This window comes from Lynx canadensis, chromosome C2 (genome assembly GCF_007474595.2).
Source record: "Lynx canadensis isolate LIC74 chromosome C2, mLynCan4.pri.v2, whole genome shotgun sequence".
NCBI lineage: Eukaryota > Metazoa > Chordata > Mammalia > Carnivora > Felidae > Lynx > Lynx canadensis.
This window is the reverse complement of record NC_044311.2, coordinates 5,395,154-5,414,236: the sequence shown is the minus strand read 5'-3', so window position 1 is coordinate 5,414,236 and position 19,083 is coordinate 5,395,154. Positions and strand designations below refer to the sequence as shown.

The following is a 19,083-nucleotide window of genomic DNA, read 5'->3' as shown; positions in this document are numbered from 1 at the left end:
TGTTTGCTGAGTAAGAAGCTAAACAGGAAAAGCAGCAACCAACGGGTATGTGATGTAACAGATGCTGACTGGACAGGACCATCATCCCCCAAAACAAACAAAAGTAAACAGGCCCCTGGCACAAAATAAGGCAACGAACCACGGGGACACTTGGAAAATTTACTTTTAAATGCCACTTGTCACGAAACAGACCAACTGAGAAAGACTGAACCCCTTCCGGCAACATAAGCAGGGCCATCTGGTAACCAGCCTCCTCAGACATCTCCCCACTGAGGCTCGCTTGAACCTAGCCTCCACCCCTAAAACACCAGCAACCACAAACTCTTGTCAATGTTATTGCCCACGGTCTTGGTTTACTGTTTTTATTCTACCACGGCATATCCTGTGTGGACGTCTATGTCAATGTGGTTTAGGCACCTTTGAAAGGATCACCTCTACAGCTACTTATTCAGTTGGGCTCAGGTTTTAATACGACAATCAGCGATGTCTGACATTTCCTGTGACAGTTGTGGGACACCAATCTACAGTAAACCCTCTAAGAATTAGGAGAAGAATCCCTTCTGTATTATTTTGTACTTTAAGAAACAATTTTGTAACTTCCTTTATAAAAGTATCCTAGTCTCTTGGAGGACGAAAAAAAAGTACTGTTTACTTCAAAGTAAAAACAATAAAGAAAACTCATTAAATTCAATGTTAACGCGCACCATGGAAATTGTTTGAAAGTCTGGTTATTACACCAAAGCCAAATCACTAAAATGCAGCCCATGTCAAAAGGAAATGTAGCCATGATACAAAACTTCCTCCCAGTGGGATTGGTTGGAGTTGGGACCAGGCTATTACTTAAGCTCACTTATGTGAGTACTCCGTTGTTCCTTGAAGATGTCACCAGTCCCTCTTCCCAAATGAATTCTTGCCTGCCGTACCACGTGCCTCCTCTTTCGAATTGACCAAGTATCTGGTCTGTGCCAAGTACATAGCTAGGTCCTCAAGACTAGAGATGATAGATAAAACCCCTCCCCACCAAATGCTTGTAATCTAGGAGAAAGGACAGATACATTACTATTTTCCTACACACATTATGTATGTATGAAAAAAGTTACATGTTATAAGTGAAGTGATGAATATAGATGAGTACCAAAAGAACACAGATGCAATTAATTCTATTTAAGGAGTTCAAAAAAAAAAACTGTAAGGGAAAACAGTATGATGCAAAAAAAGAAAAAAAATTCAAAAAGCAAACTTTTGGTAGAAAAGGGAAAAAATAAGAACGTATTTCATTTTTGTTTCTGTTTACATAAGAAAACACTGGAATATTATTACAGAAACTAATCATTGACTTCTGGTTCAACATGGTGACATAGGAAGGTTCTGAACTCACCTCCTCCCACAGACACAGTGTCTCCAACTACATATGAAACAATTTCCTCTTAAAAAAAACAAAACAAGAAACAAAAGCCTGGCTGAGTGATGACCACACATCAGGCAAAGAGGGGGAAAAAACACACTGAAGAGGGCAGGAGAGGCTAAGATACAACCTTGCTAAACCCCATCCCCAGTGTTACAACCAACAACTGGGAGGAAACTCAAAACCCAGAACTTCTCCCTGAGGACTGAAGGGTTTGAAACCCACACTGGGAATCCCAACTTTTAAGACATATACTTCAGAGACAAGCCCCCAATACATCTAACTTTGAAAACCAACAGGGCTCACATCCTGAGACCCACAAACTGTAGTGATCTGAGTAACCATTCTTAAAGGGCTCACCAAGGTGCCTGGACTCACCCACCCCGGGGCCCAGCTCACAGGTAGCCAACTGCACCCAGACTTCAAGTGAAGGGGACGCACTTGCTTACATTAAAGCATCTGCCTGAAGGGCAGACATCTAATTTAACACACACAACTAGGAGGCCACAGAACACTCTCCAGGGACACAGACCGGCGGATGCTATTTTTGCATGCTCCCTTTGACACGTTCCAGAGCACCAGTATCTCCCAGAAGGTAGCTTTTACATGCATCTGGTGCCTGGATTTTTGCAGCTGCCAAGGTAGGTAGGGGACACCTCCTGATCACATTGCTCTGGAGGTCAGGGGAGCTTGTGTGCCTAGTCTCATGAGACTGTCATAATCAATGTCACCCAGAAAGGAACCCCATCTGGGGTCCCAATTTTTACAGCTGCTGCCAGGGAACACTGCTACATTTCCTGGCTCTAGTGGACATTGGTCATGGATCCTGCATAAATGTACAGGAAAAAGGTCTTAGACAGCTACCACCCCAAGGGCAAAGCAAGAGGCAACAGACGCAGGAGTTCAGAGTTTCTGTGAAGGAGGCCTACTGGCTAATCACCATGACGGTGGCCTAAGGAGAAGGCTTCTGCTGAAACAAGCACGTGAGGACAGAATGTAATCTTTTCCTTGGGCCATCTTCGAGCGCACCCTCTGCCACCATCCAGAGCACCTGTCTCCTGAATGAGACGCGTCTGGTCCCCTGGTTCTTGCCACTACTGCCCAGGGGACACCCCTTGATCACCAGGCCCTGGTGGCTGGGACAGCTTGCATTTCTGGACCCCATAGGACTATGGCAACTGGAGAGCCGGTTCTTCGCAGACTGCCACCCCCGGGGCGCTGCGCAGAGAGCGGACTGAAGTACACCCTGAAATCTTACTGTGAAGGAGGCCTCTTTGCTTGTCCCGGAGCTTTGGCCCGAAGGGCAGGCTTCAGGTTTGGCTCACATTTTGTGGCCAGTGGAGCTGCTCTCAAGGAACACAGGCTGTGCATGTCATTAGGGGGCTCTCCCCGCCTCTGCCGTGCTCCAGCTTACCAGTATCACCCAGAAAAGAGCTTATAAATTCATTTGGAGCCCTGAGTTTTGGGACTGCCACCCAGGGTACCTACCCAGATTGCCTACCTCTGGTGGCCAGCAGGACTCACACTTGCTTACAGTCCCACAGGACTGTGTACGTTTGCCTATGGTTAAAAGCTGATACCTGAGGGCCGGGCTTCCAGTCAGCATGAATCTAGGCGCTGAGATCCTCCCTTCTGAAATACTGACAGGTGGCCGCACTTCCTCAACTACTGGGAACCATTAAAAAATATAACAGGCTGCTCGGACAAGCACAAAGGATTAAGAGAAAACCAACAACTCAGGCAGGGCTGAATAGTAAGATTCATCTCCTACATGAGGCCACTCCTTCAAGACTGAGAGGGGTGGTTGTTTCATCTACTGTACAATCACTTATCAAGCTAGTTTACAGTTAAAAGACAAAAATAGTAAAAATAATTATGGTTATAATAATGAATAAAGATAAAAAGAAGACGTAGAACGAGGGGCACCTGGATGGCTCAGTTGGTTAAGCATCCGACTTCAGCTCAGGTCATGATCTCATGGTTTGTGAGTTCAAGTCCCACATGGGGCTTGCTGCTGTCAGTGCAGAGTCTGCTTCAGATCCCCTGTCTCTCTCTGCTCCTCCCCTGCTTGTGCTCTCTCTCTCTCTCTCTCTCTCTCAAAAGTAAATAAACATTATTAAAAAAAATGTAGAATGTAACATCGAAAACAAAAATGTCACAGAGTGATTATAATGCTGGGCTTTACAATAGAATCAAGCTTACGTTATCGACTTAAAATACTGTTATAAGTTGTTTTATGTAAGCCTCATGGTAATCACGAAGCAAAAACTATAGTAAATACACAAAAGAGAAATATAAACATACAGCTAAAGAAAGTCATCAAACCATAAAGAAAGAGAAGAGGAAAATCAGCATGGAACAGAGAGGACTACAAAAACAGCCAGAAAACAATGAACAAAATGGCAATAAGCATATACTTATCAAGAATTACTTTAAGTGTAAATGGACTAAATTTTCCAATCAGAAGACTCAGGATGCCTAAATACATTAAAAACAAGACCCATCCGGGGCATCTGGGTGGCTCAGTCGGTTAAGTGACCAACTTCAGCTCAGGTCATGATCTCATGGTTTGTGAGTTCGAGCCCCACAACAGGCTCTGTGCTGACAGCTCACAGTCTGGAGCCTGCTTCGGATTCTGTGTCTCCCTCTCTCTCTGCCCCTCCCCTGCTCATGCTGTCTCTCAAAAATAAATAAACATTAAAAAAAATTTGTTAAAACAAGACCCATCTATATGCTGCCCGCAAGAGACTCGCTTTATTTTTTTTAGTTAATTTGTTTTTGAGAGAGAGAGACCAAGTGGGATGGGGGAAGAGAGAGAGAGAGAGACGGAGAATCTCAAGCAGACTCTGCACTGTCAGCACAGATCCCAACGCGGGGCTTGAACTCACTAATTATGAGATCGTGACCTGAGCTGAAATCCAGTCAGATGCTTAACCAACTGAGCTACCCAGGCACCCCTAGAGATTCACTTTAGATGTAAGGATACATGCACCAAAAGTAAAAGGATGAGAAAAGGTATTCCATGCAAACGTAAACAACAACAACAAAAAGCCAGGAGAGAATATCGGACAAAATAAGACTTTAAAACAAAGACTAGGGGCGCCTGGGTCGCGCAGTCGGTTAAGCGTCCGACTTCAGCCAGGTCACGATCTCGCGGTCCGTGAGTTCGAGCCCCGCGTCAGGCTCTGGGCTGATGGCTCGGAGCCTGGAGCCTGTTTCCGATCCTGTGTCTCCCTCTCTCTCTGCCCCTCCCCCGTTCATGCTCTGTCTCTCTCTGTCCCAAAAATAAATAAACTTTAAAAAAAATAAAAAATAAAAAAAAAAATAAAACAAAGACTATAAAATCAGAGACAAAGAAGGATGTCACATAGTGAGTGATAAAGGGGTCAGCTCAACAAAAAAGACAAAACTTTTACAAATATTTATGCACCCAACATATGCACACCTAAATATATAAAGCAAATGCTAACAGACCTAAAGGGAGTAATAGACAGTAATACAATAATAGTGGGGGACTGTAAACCCCACTTACATCAATGGATAGATCATCCAGGCATAGACAGATAATCAACAAGGAAATAATGGCCTTAAGTGACATATTACACCAAATGAACTTAATAGAAATATACAGAATACTCCATCCAAAAGCAAGAGAATACACATTCTTCTCTAGTGCACACGGAACATTTTCCAAGATAGGCCATATGTTAGGCCACAAAACAAGTCTTAATAAAGTTAGAGGATTGAACTCTATCAAGCATCTTTTCCAACCACAACAGTATGAAACTAGAAATTAATTACACAAAGAAAACTAGAAGGCATAGCCCAAGGAATACAGTCCATAATACTGAAATAGCATTGTATGTTGAGAGATGGTAGTTATACTTATGGTGAGTGTAGCATAACATATAGAGAAGCTGAATCTCTATGTTGTACACCTGAAACTAATGTAACATTATGTGTCAACTGTACCCAAATAAAATTTTTTTAAAAAACACACACAAAGAAAACTGGAAAATTCACAAATATGTAGAGAATAACCACATGCTACTAAACAACCAATGGGTCAAAGTAGAAATCAAAAGAAAAAAAATCTTGAGACAAAAATGGAAATAGAACACACTAAAATTTATAGGATGGCAGCAAAAGCAGTTCTGAGGGAAGTCCATAGTGATAAATACCTACTTCAAGACGCGTGAAAATTCTCAAATAAACAACCTAACTTTACATACACCTCAAGGAACTAGAAAAAGACTGAATGAAGCCCAGAGTTAGCAGAAGAAAGGAAATAACACATTGGAGCAGAAATAAATGATCTAAAGACTAAAAACACAATAGAAAATTGATCAATAAAACTAAGAGCTGGTTTCTCTAAAAAGATATACAAAAATGATGAAACTTTATCTACACTTGCCAGGAAAAAAAAAGAAAGAAAAATCAAATAAATGAAATCAGAAATCAAAGAGAAGTTACAACTGATATCACAGAAATACAAGAATCGTAAGACACTATGAAAAATTCCAAGTTAACAAATTGGACAGCCTGGCAGAAACGGATAAATTCCTAGAAACATATAACCTACCAACACTAAGTCATGATGAAGTAGAAAAATCTGAACAGACCAATTACTGGTAATGAGATTGAATCAGCCATCAAAAACCTCCCAATAAACAAAAGTCCAGGACCAGAAGACTTCACAGGTGAATTGTACTGAACATCAAAGAAGAATTAATACTAATTATTATTTCTTAAACCTCTTCCAGAAAAACAGAAGAAGGAACTTTTCCAAACTCATTTTAAGAGGCCAGCATTACCCTGATACCAAAGCCAGACAAAGACACCATACACTTACACAAAAATTATAGGCCAGTACCCGAATGAGCATAAATGGAAAAATCCTCAACAAAATATTATTAGCAAACCAAATTCAACAATACATTTAAAGGATCATAGGGGCGCCTGGGTGGCGCAGTCGGTTAAGCGTCCGACTTCGGCTCAGGTCACAATCTCGCGGTTCGTGAGTTCGAGCCCCGCGTCGGGCTCTGGGCTGATGGCTCGGAGCCTGGAGCCTGTTTCCGATTCTGTGTCTCCCTCTCTCTCTGCCCCTCCCCCGTTCATGCTCTGTCTCTCTCTGTCTCAAAAATAAATAAACGTTAAAAAAAAAATGAAAAAAATGAAAAAATAAAAAAAAATTAAAAAAATAAAGGATCATATACCACGATCAAGTGGGATTTATTCCAGGGATGCAAGGATGCCTCAACATCTGCAAATCAATCAATGTGATACACGTGAACAAAATGAAGGATAGAAATCATATGGTTATCTCAAGAGATGACAAAAAAGCATTCGACAAAATTCAACATCCATTTATAATAAAAACTCTCAACAAAGTGGGTACAGAAGGAATGTACCTCAACATAATAAAGGCCAAACATGTCAAGTCCATAGCTAACATCATACTTAATGGTGAAAAGCCGAAAGCTTTTCCTCTAAGATCAGGAACAAGACAAGGATGGCCACTCTCACTACTTTTATTCAACACAGTATTGAAAGTCCTAACCAGGGAAATTAGGCAAGAAAAATAACTAAAAGGCACCCAAACTGGAAAGGAGGAAAGGAAGACGTAAAACTGTCACCATTTGCAGGTTACGTATTACACACAGAAGATCCTAAAGACCCCACCAAAAACCTGTTAGAACCAAAAAATGAATCAGGTTGTGGGGCACAAAATCAATACACGAAAATCTGTTGCATTTCTAGACACTGATAAATAAACTATCAGGAAGAAAATTAATAACACAATCCCACTTACAATTGCATCAAAAAGAATAAAACATGTAGGCACAAATTTAACCAAGGAAGTAGAAGACCTGTGCTCTGAAAACTAAGAGACACTGACGAAAAGACACTGAAACATACATAAACAAAGGTAAAGAAATTCTGTGTTTACGGACTGGAAGAAGTAATATTGTGAAATGTCCACACTACTCAAAGCAATCTACAAATTCAAGGTTATCTCTATTAAAATCCCAATGGCATTTTTCACAGACCTAGAACAAATAAATTTAAAATTTGTACGGAACCATAAAAGACCCCAAATAGCCAAAGCAATTGTGGGAAAGAAGAACGAAGCAGGCAGCATCTCGTCCCCTCATTTCAAACTATGTTGTAAAGCCATAGTAATTAAAACAGTATAGTACTGGCATAAAAACAGACACGGAGCTCAACGGACGAGGACAGAGCCAAGAAATAAACCTATGCACAGATGGTCAATTAATTTACAACAAAGGAGCCAAAAACATACAACAGAGGAAAGGCTAGTCTCTTCAATAAGTTGGGTCAGGAAAACTGGACAACCACGTGCAAAAGCCTGAAACTGGACTGCCATCTTATACCATACAAAAAATTAACTCAAAATGGAGTAAAAAACTTGAACGTAAGACCTAAAAACATAAAACTCCTAGAAGAGAACATAGGCAGTAAGGTCTTGGTGACAATTTTTGAATCTGACACCAAAAGCAAATCAACAATCACAAAAGTAAACCAGTGGCACTACATCAAACTAAAAGGATTCTGGACAGTGAAGGAAACCGTCAAGAAAATGGAAAGGCAACCTACTAAATGAGAGAAAATATGTGATCTGATATGTTGATAAGGGCTAATATGTGATAAGGGGCTACTATACAAAATATATAAGGAATTCATATAACTCAACAGCAAAAAGAAAAAAAATCCAATTAAAAAATGGGCAGAATACTCATTTTTTTCCCAAAGATATGCAGATGGCCAATAGGTCCATGAGAAGATGCTTTCCATCATTAATCATCAGAAAAATGCACATCAAAACCAAAATGAAATATCCACTAACAGATGTTAGAATGACTATTATCTTAAAAACAAAAACACTAGAAATAACAAACGTCGGTGAGGATGTGGAGAAAAGGGAGCCCATGTGCACTGCTGGTGGGAATGTAAACTGGTGCAGCCACTATAGAAAATAATGTGGAGGCTCCTTGAAACATTAAAAATAGAACCACCATACGATCCAGCAATTCCACTTCTGGGTATTTATCCAAAGAAAGCAAAAACATAAGCTCAAAAAGATGTAAGTACCCCCATGTTCACTGCAGCATTATTTACAATAGCCAAGATATGGAAATAACGTAAGTGTCCATAAAAAACTGAATGGATAAAGAAATTGTAATACACAAACACACACACACGAATATCATTCAGCCATAAAAAAAGAATGAAAACTTGCTATTTGTGACAACACGGATGGACTTGAGAACATTATGCCAAGTGAAAGGAGTCAGAGAAAGACAAATACCATAATGATCTTGCTCGTATGTGAAATCTAAAAATAAGTGAGTAAAAATTTAAAACCAAACTCGTAGATACAGAGAACAGATTGGTGGCTGCCAGAGGTAGGGTGGGGCGGGGTGGGGAAGGGGTGGGAGGGTGGTGGTGATGACTGGGAAAAACGGATGAACTGTTTTTGTTTGGGCTTTTTTACTTAACTAAATTTAAAAAAGAAAAGAAAAGAAAAGAACAGTGAGGTGTCTGGGTGGCTCAGTCAGTTAAGCATCCCACTCGTATTCAGTTCAGGTCATGATCTCACGGTTCGTGGGTTCCAGCCCCACGTCGGTCTCTGCACTGTTAGCGTAGAGCCCGCTTGGGATTCTCTCTCTCTGCCCTTCCTCCAGTTGCTCGCTCTCCCTCTCAAAAATAAAGTTAAAAAATAAACTTAAAAAAATAAAGAAAAGAATGGTTACCTGTGGAGAGAGAAGGGGGCCAGATATATATAGAATACAGAGAACAGGCATACGCTTTCATCATAGACCATTTTCTCACTATACTTTTTTATGTTATTTGATCCTTAAACTGTGTGCAAAGATGGACTCAGATTTTTTTTCTAAGTAAAAGTTAAATTTAAAGCTTATTTTTTTAAAACCAAAATTTGACAGATGGCAACAGCTGCACCAATTCGCAAAGCTTGAGAAAGTGGTCCTCAGGCACACAGAAAAGCATGCCCAAAGGTAAAATATGGAGAAGAACAAGCCTACGTTGAGCTCGTCTATGACACAGGCAGAAATGGAGGAGGTATCACTGGGACAACGGGAAGCCATCACAGGTACTTGGAGGAGAAGTGGTATGATCACATCCTCATTCCAAAATAGAAAAGAACTCTGACAAGAAGAGATGAGTAGCTTAGAAAAAAGACCAGACCACATGAAAGATGGCGGCCAGACTGTGGCAACAGCAGCGGGGTTAGAAACATGCAGTACAGCTCAGTGGGAAGCCATGTCCTGAGAGTCCTACATGTCAGGTACTGCGTTGCTAGTACACAGTTGAAGGGAGACACAGGATTTCTCTGCCTAGTAACTCAGGGAACATAAGTCGATCACATGCCCTAAAACGTGTGGTGATGCATATGTGTGAGGGGCTGAGAAGGACAGAGGTGTGAATCAAGGATGACAAAAGTTCCCAGCATCTTCAAACGCAGCAAAGAATAGTAAGAATGTTACCTAAGACAGCAAAGTCAGGAAAATGAAAATGTCTCTGTGCTCTACTTTGCTATCGACAAGTCACAAAACCGTTTTGATGGATGACAAAAATACAGCATTCTACAAGGTCATCATTCGGACACATCAGCAATCTGATTAATAGTTTTTCAGAGGGTGAAAACACACCACTATGTAAGATACACAAATCCCAGGTAAAATTCTGGAAATTTTAAAATGGGAGAATGGTAGAGACTATGACTCAGAATTAAAGGAATACGGTATTTGGTAAGAATTGCCAGGATCTCCCTTAGTAGTATCTGTAACTTTTGAAAAGAAATTCTTCGAGACAGAGTGTGTATTTGGAGTGTTCGGATGGGGACCGCCTATTTATCGCAAAGCAGCCGTGGACCTGGCAGTTGGAAAGTCTGAGGCTACACTGCAGAATGCGGTAGCCACAAGCCGCCCCACTGTGGCCACGAGCACTGGAAATGCAGCCTATCCAAACTGATAACAGGCTGCAATATGTTTTTCTATTTGCAGCCCGCATCACTTTGGATAGGCTGCATTTCCAGTGCTCGTGGCCACAGTTCTGGGGTGGCTTATATATGATAAATATAAATATAAATATAAATATAAATATAAATATAAATATAAATATAAATATAAATATAAATATAAATAAATATAAATGTCTTTATAATTGACCACATATTGAAATAATAATATTCTGGATATAATGGGGTTAACATTTTACTATTAAAATTAAATTCACCTAGGAGCGCCTGGGTGGCTCAGGTGGTTAAGTGTCCAACTTCAGCTCAGGTCAAGATCTCGTGGTTCGTGAGCTCGAGCCCTGCATCAGGCTCTGTGCTGATAGCTCAGAGCCTGGAGCGTGCTTCGGATTCTGTGTCTCCCTCTCTCTCTCTCTCTGCCCCTCTCCCGCGCCCACTTTATGTCTCTCTCAAAAATAAACAGTAAAAAAAAAAAATTTTTTTTAATTAAATTCACCTAATAAGTCAGAGGAAAGACAAATACTATATGATTTCACTCATCTGTGGAATTAAAGGAACAAAACAAATGAGCAAAGGGGGAAAAAGAGAGAGAGAGACAAACCAAGAAACAGACTCTTAACTACAGAGAACTGATGGTCCCCAGAGGGGAAGGAGTGGGGAATGGGGGAAATAGGTGATGGGGGTTAAGGAGGGCACTCGTGATGAGCACAGGGTGTTGTATGGAAGTGATGAATCACTATATTGTACACCTGAAACTAATATTACACTATATGTTAACTCACTGGAATTAAAATAAAAACTTAAAAAAAAATTAAGCTCACCTGTTTCTTTTTCCTAATGTGGATTCTAGAAAATGTTCAAACACATGTATGGCTCACATTTGTGGCCTGCGTTGTATTTCTAATGGACAGTGCCAGTGTGAGGCCCAGGAAGGGGTTTTGGAGAAGAGTCCAACTCCTTCGCTCACCCTCCACTTCCTGCCTCCAAGCCTCCAAGCCTCCAAACCTAGAGGGCCACTGTTTTAATTTCCCTAATAAACAGCAGATTTTCAAGGAGGGATTTACTGTTACCTGCTTCCTGTTTCCTCACCCCTCTACCTACAGAGTCTGTCGTGACCCTAGAAAGTCTTTCATCTGCTACCCCATACATCCAGAGACAGAGAAGTGGTTCACGAGAGGGAACATTCTAGCTATGACACCGTTCGTCCCCTGCAAATGAAGCTCACTGACTTACTTATCCATGATAAATAACTACTGCCCTCCCCCAAATTCCTTTCTTAGAGAGAAGTCTTCACAAATACATGAAGCTAATGAAGGGTCAGTGCTCTCCCACTCATTCTGAAGCTTTAGGGAAATCATTTAACTGTGCTGAACTTGCTTTCCCTTCTGAAAAAAAAAAAAAAAAAAAAAAAAAAAAGAAAGAAAAAGGAAACAAAAGAAAAGAAAAAAATAAAAAGAAACTAAACTAGCTGTAATGTATCTTCCAATTCCAACATTCTCTAAGCATTCAAGAAACAATAGTGTCTTTTAAAGCTTTTCACATTTATACTCTATGGAAGTGTAAGAAAACGTGAAATTATTCAAACCTTTTCATCATGAGATCTAAAGTTCAAAAATTACACAAAGGTGGCATTTCTATGCATGTGCCTTTCCTGGAATTTCAGCCTTTTCAATTGCATTTACAATAATTATTATTACACTCTGTTCCTGGCTCAGACTTCCCTTGCTGCCATAGTCAGCTGAGGCATGATTCTCTGATTTATGGATTCTTAAACACCAAACGGTTCCTGGCATATAGTGAAATAAGGCTTGGAGTAACTAAGGAATCTACATCCCAACAGAGCATGATTTACATTGTGTTACACTTGAAAAATTTCTGGAGTCCAAAATACTCACTGGCATTCACGGCTTATTTTGACACACAAAAATGGCCATGCCAATCCACCACAGGCAGAATAAGTACACTCCACCAACCTTCCACTAAATATAAAAGAGTTAGCCGATGCGTTCCCTTCTTCCCCCATCTTTTTTCTCCCTTGAGAGCAATAAAAACTATGCAAATTGGTTGGGGATGGCCCTCCTGGAAAGATCCCAGCTGGGTGGCCACGCTCATGCACACACTAACTGTCCCATTACCAAGACTCGGCCCAAGCACAAGCTCTCGATTCTTAGCCTGGTTCTCTTACAACTCAGTCTGACTCCGAGAGAAAGAGGAGAAGAGAGCCCATCTCCCCCGCGGTAACTCACTGTTGCTTCCACACCTGCCAAGTGGACTGAGCTGCCGGGTTAGCAGAATCTGATCAGGGCACTACGATCCCGGCAGAAATCAGTCAGACTCCTCATAAAGCTGCATAGAGTGCCAGTATCAAATCTGGGTCATACTGAGCCTCGACACTAGACAAACAGGACATCTGACGGCCCAATCTTTAGCGCCACCGTGAACTCTATTACAGCTGAATTTCAAAAAAGAGAAAGAAAATCAAGTACATCAAGGATTTCTTCATATCTTTTGGCTGTTCTTTGTAAATCATCTTCCTTCTCTGCAATTTTTTTATATAACTGATTTGTCTCTTCTTGATGACTTTCCAAAAGTTCGGCTTCCACTTCCTGGGCTTTATCTAAGATACAAAAAATGGGCACACAAACAAGAAAACACATTAAGGAAGAATTAATATCTATCTCCCAATTTCATCTCCCAATCAAATTTGCTAAAAACCAGTTGGTCACGTGTCCCCTCTCCCGGAGCAGAAACGTCTTTAGGAGGCAACTAAGTAGCTAATGTTTCAGGTCCTTTCACCGGCTCCTCCTCTCCCAAAGGCGAGCCGCTGCCAGGCGGCTCACGTTCCCGTTAGAGAACTTTCTTGGGTAGGAATCACTTTTTTTCTCCAGTTTAATTACTTCAGGCACTTAGCACAGTGTGAAAACAGTAAGTTTAAATTATAAATCGTCTCTGCTGATTCCGACTTGTTCTTTACTGACTCTAAAATAGGACTTACCAATGGTTTCTTTTATGGTCATTTCCAGCTCCTGTTCCTTTTGGGCCAGCTGCGTGTGGAACTCCCTCATCAGCTGTTTCAGCGTAGAACTGTGCTTCAGCTCGAGATCTTCCTGCTCCTGTCTGCGTAACGAAAATATAAAGAGCTAACAGCTGTCAAACACAAAACAAGCTGTAAAGAGTCACCTAATCTTCAGGATGGTGCACATAACAAGATCTCACTAGTATAAAAACAGGTTTAAGGGCGCACATGCGTGTGTGTGTGTGTGTGTGTGTGTGTGTGTGTGCGCGCGTGCGTGCACGCACGTCCAGAAACAGAAAACTCCTGGGAGGATACGTAAACTAGGATTATCTCTAGACGATGTCCTGGGGATTTAAGAATTTTTCTTTTCCACTTAAAACTTTCATCACACACTGGGGCGCCTGGGTGGCTTAGCCGGGTAAGGGTAAGCGTCCGACTTCGGCTCAGGGCATGATCTCGCGGTTGATGGGTTCGAGCCCCGCCTCGGGCTCTGTGCTGACAGCTCAGAGCCTGGAGCCTGCCTCGGATTCCGTGTCTCCCTCTCTCTCTTCCCCTCTCCGGCTCGCGCTTTGTCTCTCTTTCTCAAAAATAAATAAACATTAAAAATACCAAAAACAAAATTTTCGTCATACACATCTATGTTCTATAATAATGCGAATACTAAAAATAAAATGAGAAGAGTATTTACTGGGATATATACCCAATAAGCATAATCTTCCAGGCAAAAAATGGTTTTCCCCCTTTAAACGGACATGAAATAACACCGCCTCTTGCCTTAAATTGTTTTTATTTCTCCTCAGCATTTAACTTACTCGATTTATGTTTCATAGTTTGCGTTGGTGAAATTTAAGTGTATTTGGCACGATAAAAGGGAGTGAGTTAAGGAGGACTGTCTTATAAACATTCATGCTGAAAAACTCACTTGATTTTCTCTTCCATTTCTTGTTCATATTCTCTCTTCACGATATCCAGTTCTTGCTGATGCTCCTTCCGCAACGTTCGAAGATCTTTCTGCAACCTGACGATCTCCTTGCCCAGCTTCTCCTTCTCCTGCTCTGCCCCTGCTAACTGAAATTCCAGGTCATTGTGCTGGGCCTCCATGTCAGCAGGCGACGTGGGTTGCACGACACACGACTCGGACTTTTCTGCAGCACTTCCTCCCCAAGCTTCTGTGGGTTTAGCTTCTCCCTCCATCTGCTGTTGTAAAGCCTGCAATTTTTCAAGTTTTGAGGTCAAGTCTTCCATTTCCAGCCTATGCCCTTCCCTCTCTCTTGCTAAGCAGGAATCCAGCTCTGTTATCTTTTGCTCCAAGATCTGACAGGTCAGTTCCTTCTCCCGGAGAACCTTCTGGACGTCATCAACCACGTTTTCCCAGTGTTGCCTCGCCCCTATGTTATTTTTACCCCCGTCTTCCTCCACGTGCTGGGATGCTATCAAGGAACATCTCTTGCTTTTCTCTTCAAGTTCTTCTTGAAGACGACTTATCACAACCTGGTCCTCACGCTGCTTTGCGTCGGCGTGTTCTAGCTTGATTAGGAGCTCCCGGTAGCTGCACTGCATTTCAGAAGGAGAAGAAACCGTCCCTTCTTTCTCCTGCTCTGGCCTCTGCAACAGCTCTTCTCTTTCCGTGAGACTTCTTTGCAAAGCGCTGATTTTCTCTTCACGTCCCTCCTGCGGACAGCCTCGGAGATCTGCTTCTTCGTGCTCAGTCCAGGCTGCCTCGGTTTTTACTGACCCGGGTGCAACCGGTGCTTCTGACCGTGGTGAACCTTCCACCGATTTAAGTTTTGCTTCCAAGGCCTGAATTTCTCGCTCTCTCTCCTGAAGCTTTGCGTTTAGCTCCCCCAGATGGCCTTCTGCATCTTTCTTACATTGCTGCTCTTTCTCCTCCATTTGAGACAACAACTGCTTCTTGACGGCAGCAATTTTTTGCTCGGCTTTTTTCTTCAGTTCTGCCAGTTTCGCGGCACCCTCCAGCTCAAGCCTGTCTTCCAGGGCCCTCAGCTCCTCTTCTCTGCCCTTGACGCTTGCATTTGCGTGTTCCAATTCTTTCTCCTTGGTTTCAAGTGCGGATGTCATAGAAGACACTTGCCTTTCGAGGCGCAAGACTTTTTCTTCAGCTTCTTGAACCCTGCTGTCCTTTTCTTCTCCTAACTCTTGAATGTGCCGAAGCTCACGAAGCATCTCTTCCCGTTCGGCGTCCTTTTGCCGATGGTGTTTGTTAAGAGCTTCATTCAGGGACTCCGTTTCAGCGGTCTTCCGAGCCAGATGCTCCTCTAACTCCGCAACTCTCGCCTTCTGGGTTTCTAACTCGCTCTCTAAATTACGCTCCTCTTGCTCCAGCTCGCTCTTACCTTCCATTTCGCCCTTGGAACATCCAAACCTTCCGTTCTGCTGATCAAGGTCCGCCTTCGATAAGTTTACCTGCTCAGCCGCGTCGCTGGCTTCCTTCGCTCTTGACTCGAGCTGCATCTGCAGTTCTTTGATAGTGTTTTGATACTGTATGAATTTTGACTGTGCTCTCTTCTTCCACTCGGTCAGTTTGCCGGACAAGTGATCTACCTGTGCGAGAGCAGAGGTTTTCTCCTTACTCAGAGTTTCAGCGTTCAAGGATAAGTTTCGCACCTGGTCCAGCAAGTCACGTTGCTGTTCATCGTATTGCTTCCTCAGTGACGCAACGGCCGCTTCTTTTTCCGTTGCGCTGATGCTGCTCTGAAGCTGAGTGTTCAGATCAATCAGCTGTTTGCTAAGACTGCCGATCTCAGATTTCTTTTCCCTGAGCTCTTCTCTCATCAGGGTGACAGCATTGATGTTTTCAGATAACTCTTTCTTCAACTGCGTGATACAAGACTCCTTTTCAGAGGCAGCCTGCTGCTGACTGCCTCCTTCCTTCTGCAAGGCTTCTTTTTCCATCACAAGACCTTCGATGTCAGCCTTCATGCTCTTAATTTGACTTTCTTTTTCCTCTAATTGATGGGTAGCTTGTTGAAAAGAACTATTTAGTGCATTCTGCTCTTCTGTTAGCTGTCTAAGCTGCGCTTCTAACTCAGAAGCCTTGCAAGTTTTAATCAGTAGTGCCTCCTTCACTTTTGTTGTGTGGTGTTGACAGTGGGAAATTCTAGAGAGAATGGCATTCATTTTACTGCTACTACGGTTGACCAGCTCATCTGTTTTAGCTTGTAACAAGGCTTCGGTTTTCCTAGAGTAAATATCCAGCTGAACTGCTACTTCCTGAGACAGTTTCTTGAATTCCAAGCTTTTGTCTTCTAGGCTTTTCTCACTTCTTTCATGCAAAGACTTCAGACTCTGGAATTCCTCATCCGTGGCTCTCAACTTGTCAGTCAACTCAGAAACCTTCCGCTTCTCTTTCTCTGCCAGTTTCTCCAGCTCAACTATACGCTCTTGAAGAGAAGTATTTTCCTTCAGAGAACGAGTCAAGTCAACCTCCAGCTTTTCAAGTTGTGCCCTTAGCTTAGCTTCATTTTGTGAGAGGGCATCCATGTGAGCAGACTTCCGGTGCAGCTGTTCCTGTAGTTCCTTTAACACCGTGTCCTGCCTAGCGCCTTCTTCCTTCAGCCACACCAGTTCCTTGCTCGCCTCTTCTTTTTCACACCCGGATCGGAGGACCCTTTGCCTCAGTTCTGCTACCTCTTGTTCTTTTTCCTGTAATCGGACTTCATGTTTTTCCTGAAGTTCTTCCGCTTGCTGGTTAAGTTTCTTTTCCCAGACGGATACCACATCACTGAGTTCTCGTCTATGTACCTCGGTGAGACTTTCTATTTGCTCCTTTTGGTTTGCTTCCAGTCTCGACACTGCATCGCTGATTCCAGCGGAGTTTGCCTCTGCCATTTCCAAAATTTTGGCATTGAACTGTTTTTCTTTCTGACTCAGCTCTAGAACGGTATTTTCAAGCTCTTTTTTAAGTTTGGCTTCCTGATCCAGCAATTTCTTCTTTAACGTTTCTTGCATCTCCTTTGCTTTCTGCTTAATTTTTTCCATCTTCTTTTCTTGATTTTTAAATTTGGTTTCATATTCCTCATGTAAAATACTAATATCGTCCTCCTTGGCTGATAATTGCTGTTTGAGAGTTTCGATTTCTTGGCTCTGCCCTTCTCTCATTCGTAAAATTACATTTTCCTTTTCTATCAAGATTTGCTTTGTCTGAGCCTGTTCTGTGTTAGTATCTCTAAGCCGGGCCTCATAGAGTTGGGTTAAAGATTGCACTTTTTCCTCCATTTCACTTTTCTGCTTTTCAAGTTGCTGCGTTAAGTCCCGCACCTGGACTTTGTGAGCGTCTAACTGGGAGCAAACATCATTCTTCTGCGCTTCAACTTCGGCTACCTGTTTAGCGAGGAGAGTTCTTTCCGTCTCCAAGGCCAACAGCTCCTCCCGCAGCTGAGCCAAGCGCGCCTCGGACGCTGCAGCCTGCTCGTGCGTGGTACTCTGCTGCGACTGAAAAAGAGCCAGCTTAGCCGATGCCTGCTGGAGTTCCTCTTCGGACCTCTTAATATCTGCCTCCAAGTTCTCCACACGAGCCTGATGCTCGTTCAGATGCCTGTCCTTTTCCTTCAGAAGAAGCCCCAGCTGATTAATTTCATCTGTTAATGCCTTCTCGGTTCTCTGGATAGACCTCTCTTGTTCTTTAATGATGCTGTTGACTTGCTGCTCGTGATGACTTTTCTGTTCATCCAGCTTGGCCTCTAGTTCCTGCTTTATTCTATCTGCTTGATCCTTTAGTACAGAAAGCTCCTCTTCTAGCTTGTCACGGGCTTTTAACACTTCCGCCAGTTCAGAAGACAGTGATTCCAGTTCTGTTTGCTTCACATCAAGCTTTTCTAAAGTCTTTTCGTTCATCTCTTCTATGTGGGCCTGGAAGAGACTCTCTTTGTCTTTCAACAATGTTTCTTTCTCTTGTTCATGCTTTTCTCTAACTTCTTCCATTTCGGCCTGATGCCGTTGCTTTAAGACTCGGAGTTTTTCAGTCCAAAGAGTATCCTGCTGATGCCGCAGGCTCTCCAATTCTGTCTTGTGTTTTTCAACCATGATTGTCATTTCTTTATTGTGCTTAGTTTTTTCAGCTTCCAAATGGACAGCTAAATCTTCTGATTGATTTTTGCTTTCTTGCAAGCTTTTTTCCAAAGAACTTTCCAATTCAAGAATTCTCTGTTAATAAAAACAGATGTATTTTTATTAAAGTACAGACTTATTTATTAGCAATGATACACATGACATAATGTCTACACCTGTTTAAAGATTAAAACTTAGAAAAATAACTCTACGTATCATGCCAAACACTAGAAAGCACAAATAATCTGTGCCCAATTCCTAAAGGAATCATGTAACAAAGAAAAGATTTTCTATTTTAATACAACTTAAGGTTCCAAATTCTTTCTACCTCCCTGGGTAATTACTTCAACCACCTATATTTTCAAGAATATTCTGAATGGATAGTCAAAAAGGAATAAATCATAAAGAAGAGAACAGTGACTTTTGGTAGGAAATTTTTTTCCGTGTGTTTTCTTAAGGCCTACATCAGTATTCTATTACTTTCATAATTTAATTTTGGAAAATAAATAATGTATCTGGTTTTTCCACCTCAAAAATGATTATTTAGAAGATGTTTTGCAAAAAGAAGGAACTTAT

At 42.0% G+C, this 19,083-nt stretch overlaps 1 protein-coding gene across 6 annotated transcripts in view; it reads right to left on the bottom strand.

The window, feature by feature from the left end:
- GOLGA4 (golgin A4) overlaps positions 1-19,083 on the bottom strand; it is a 126,785-nt gene that overhangs the window by 30,169 nt on the left and 77,533 nt on the right. For all 6 annotated transcript variants that reach the window (XM_030328626.1, XM_030328629.1, XM_030328628.1 and 3 more), the window contains 3 exons: positions 14,363-18,603; positions 13,420-13,541; positions 12,911-13,041 (listed from right to left, as the gene is read on the bottom strand). In XM_030328626.1, the coding sequence (XP_030184486.1) occupies positions 12,911-13,041; positions 13,420-13,541; positions 14,363-18,603 (4,494 nt within the window). The remainder of the gene's footprint in view (positions 1-12,910; positions 13,042-13,419; positions 13,542-14,362; positions 18,604-19,083) is intronic.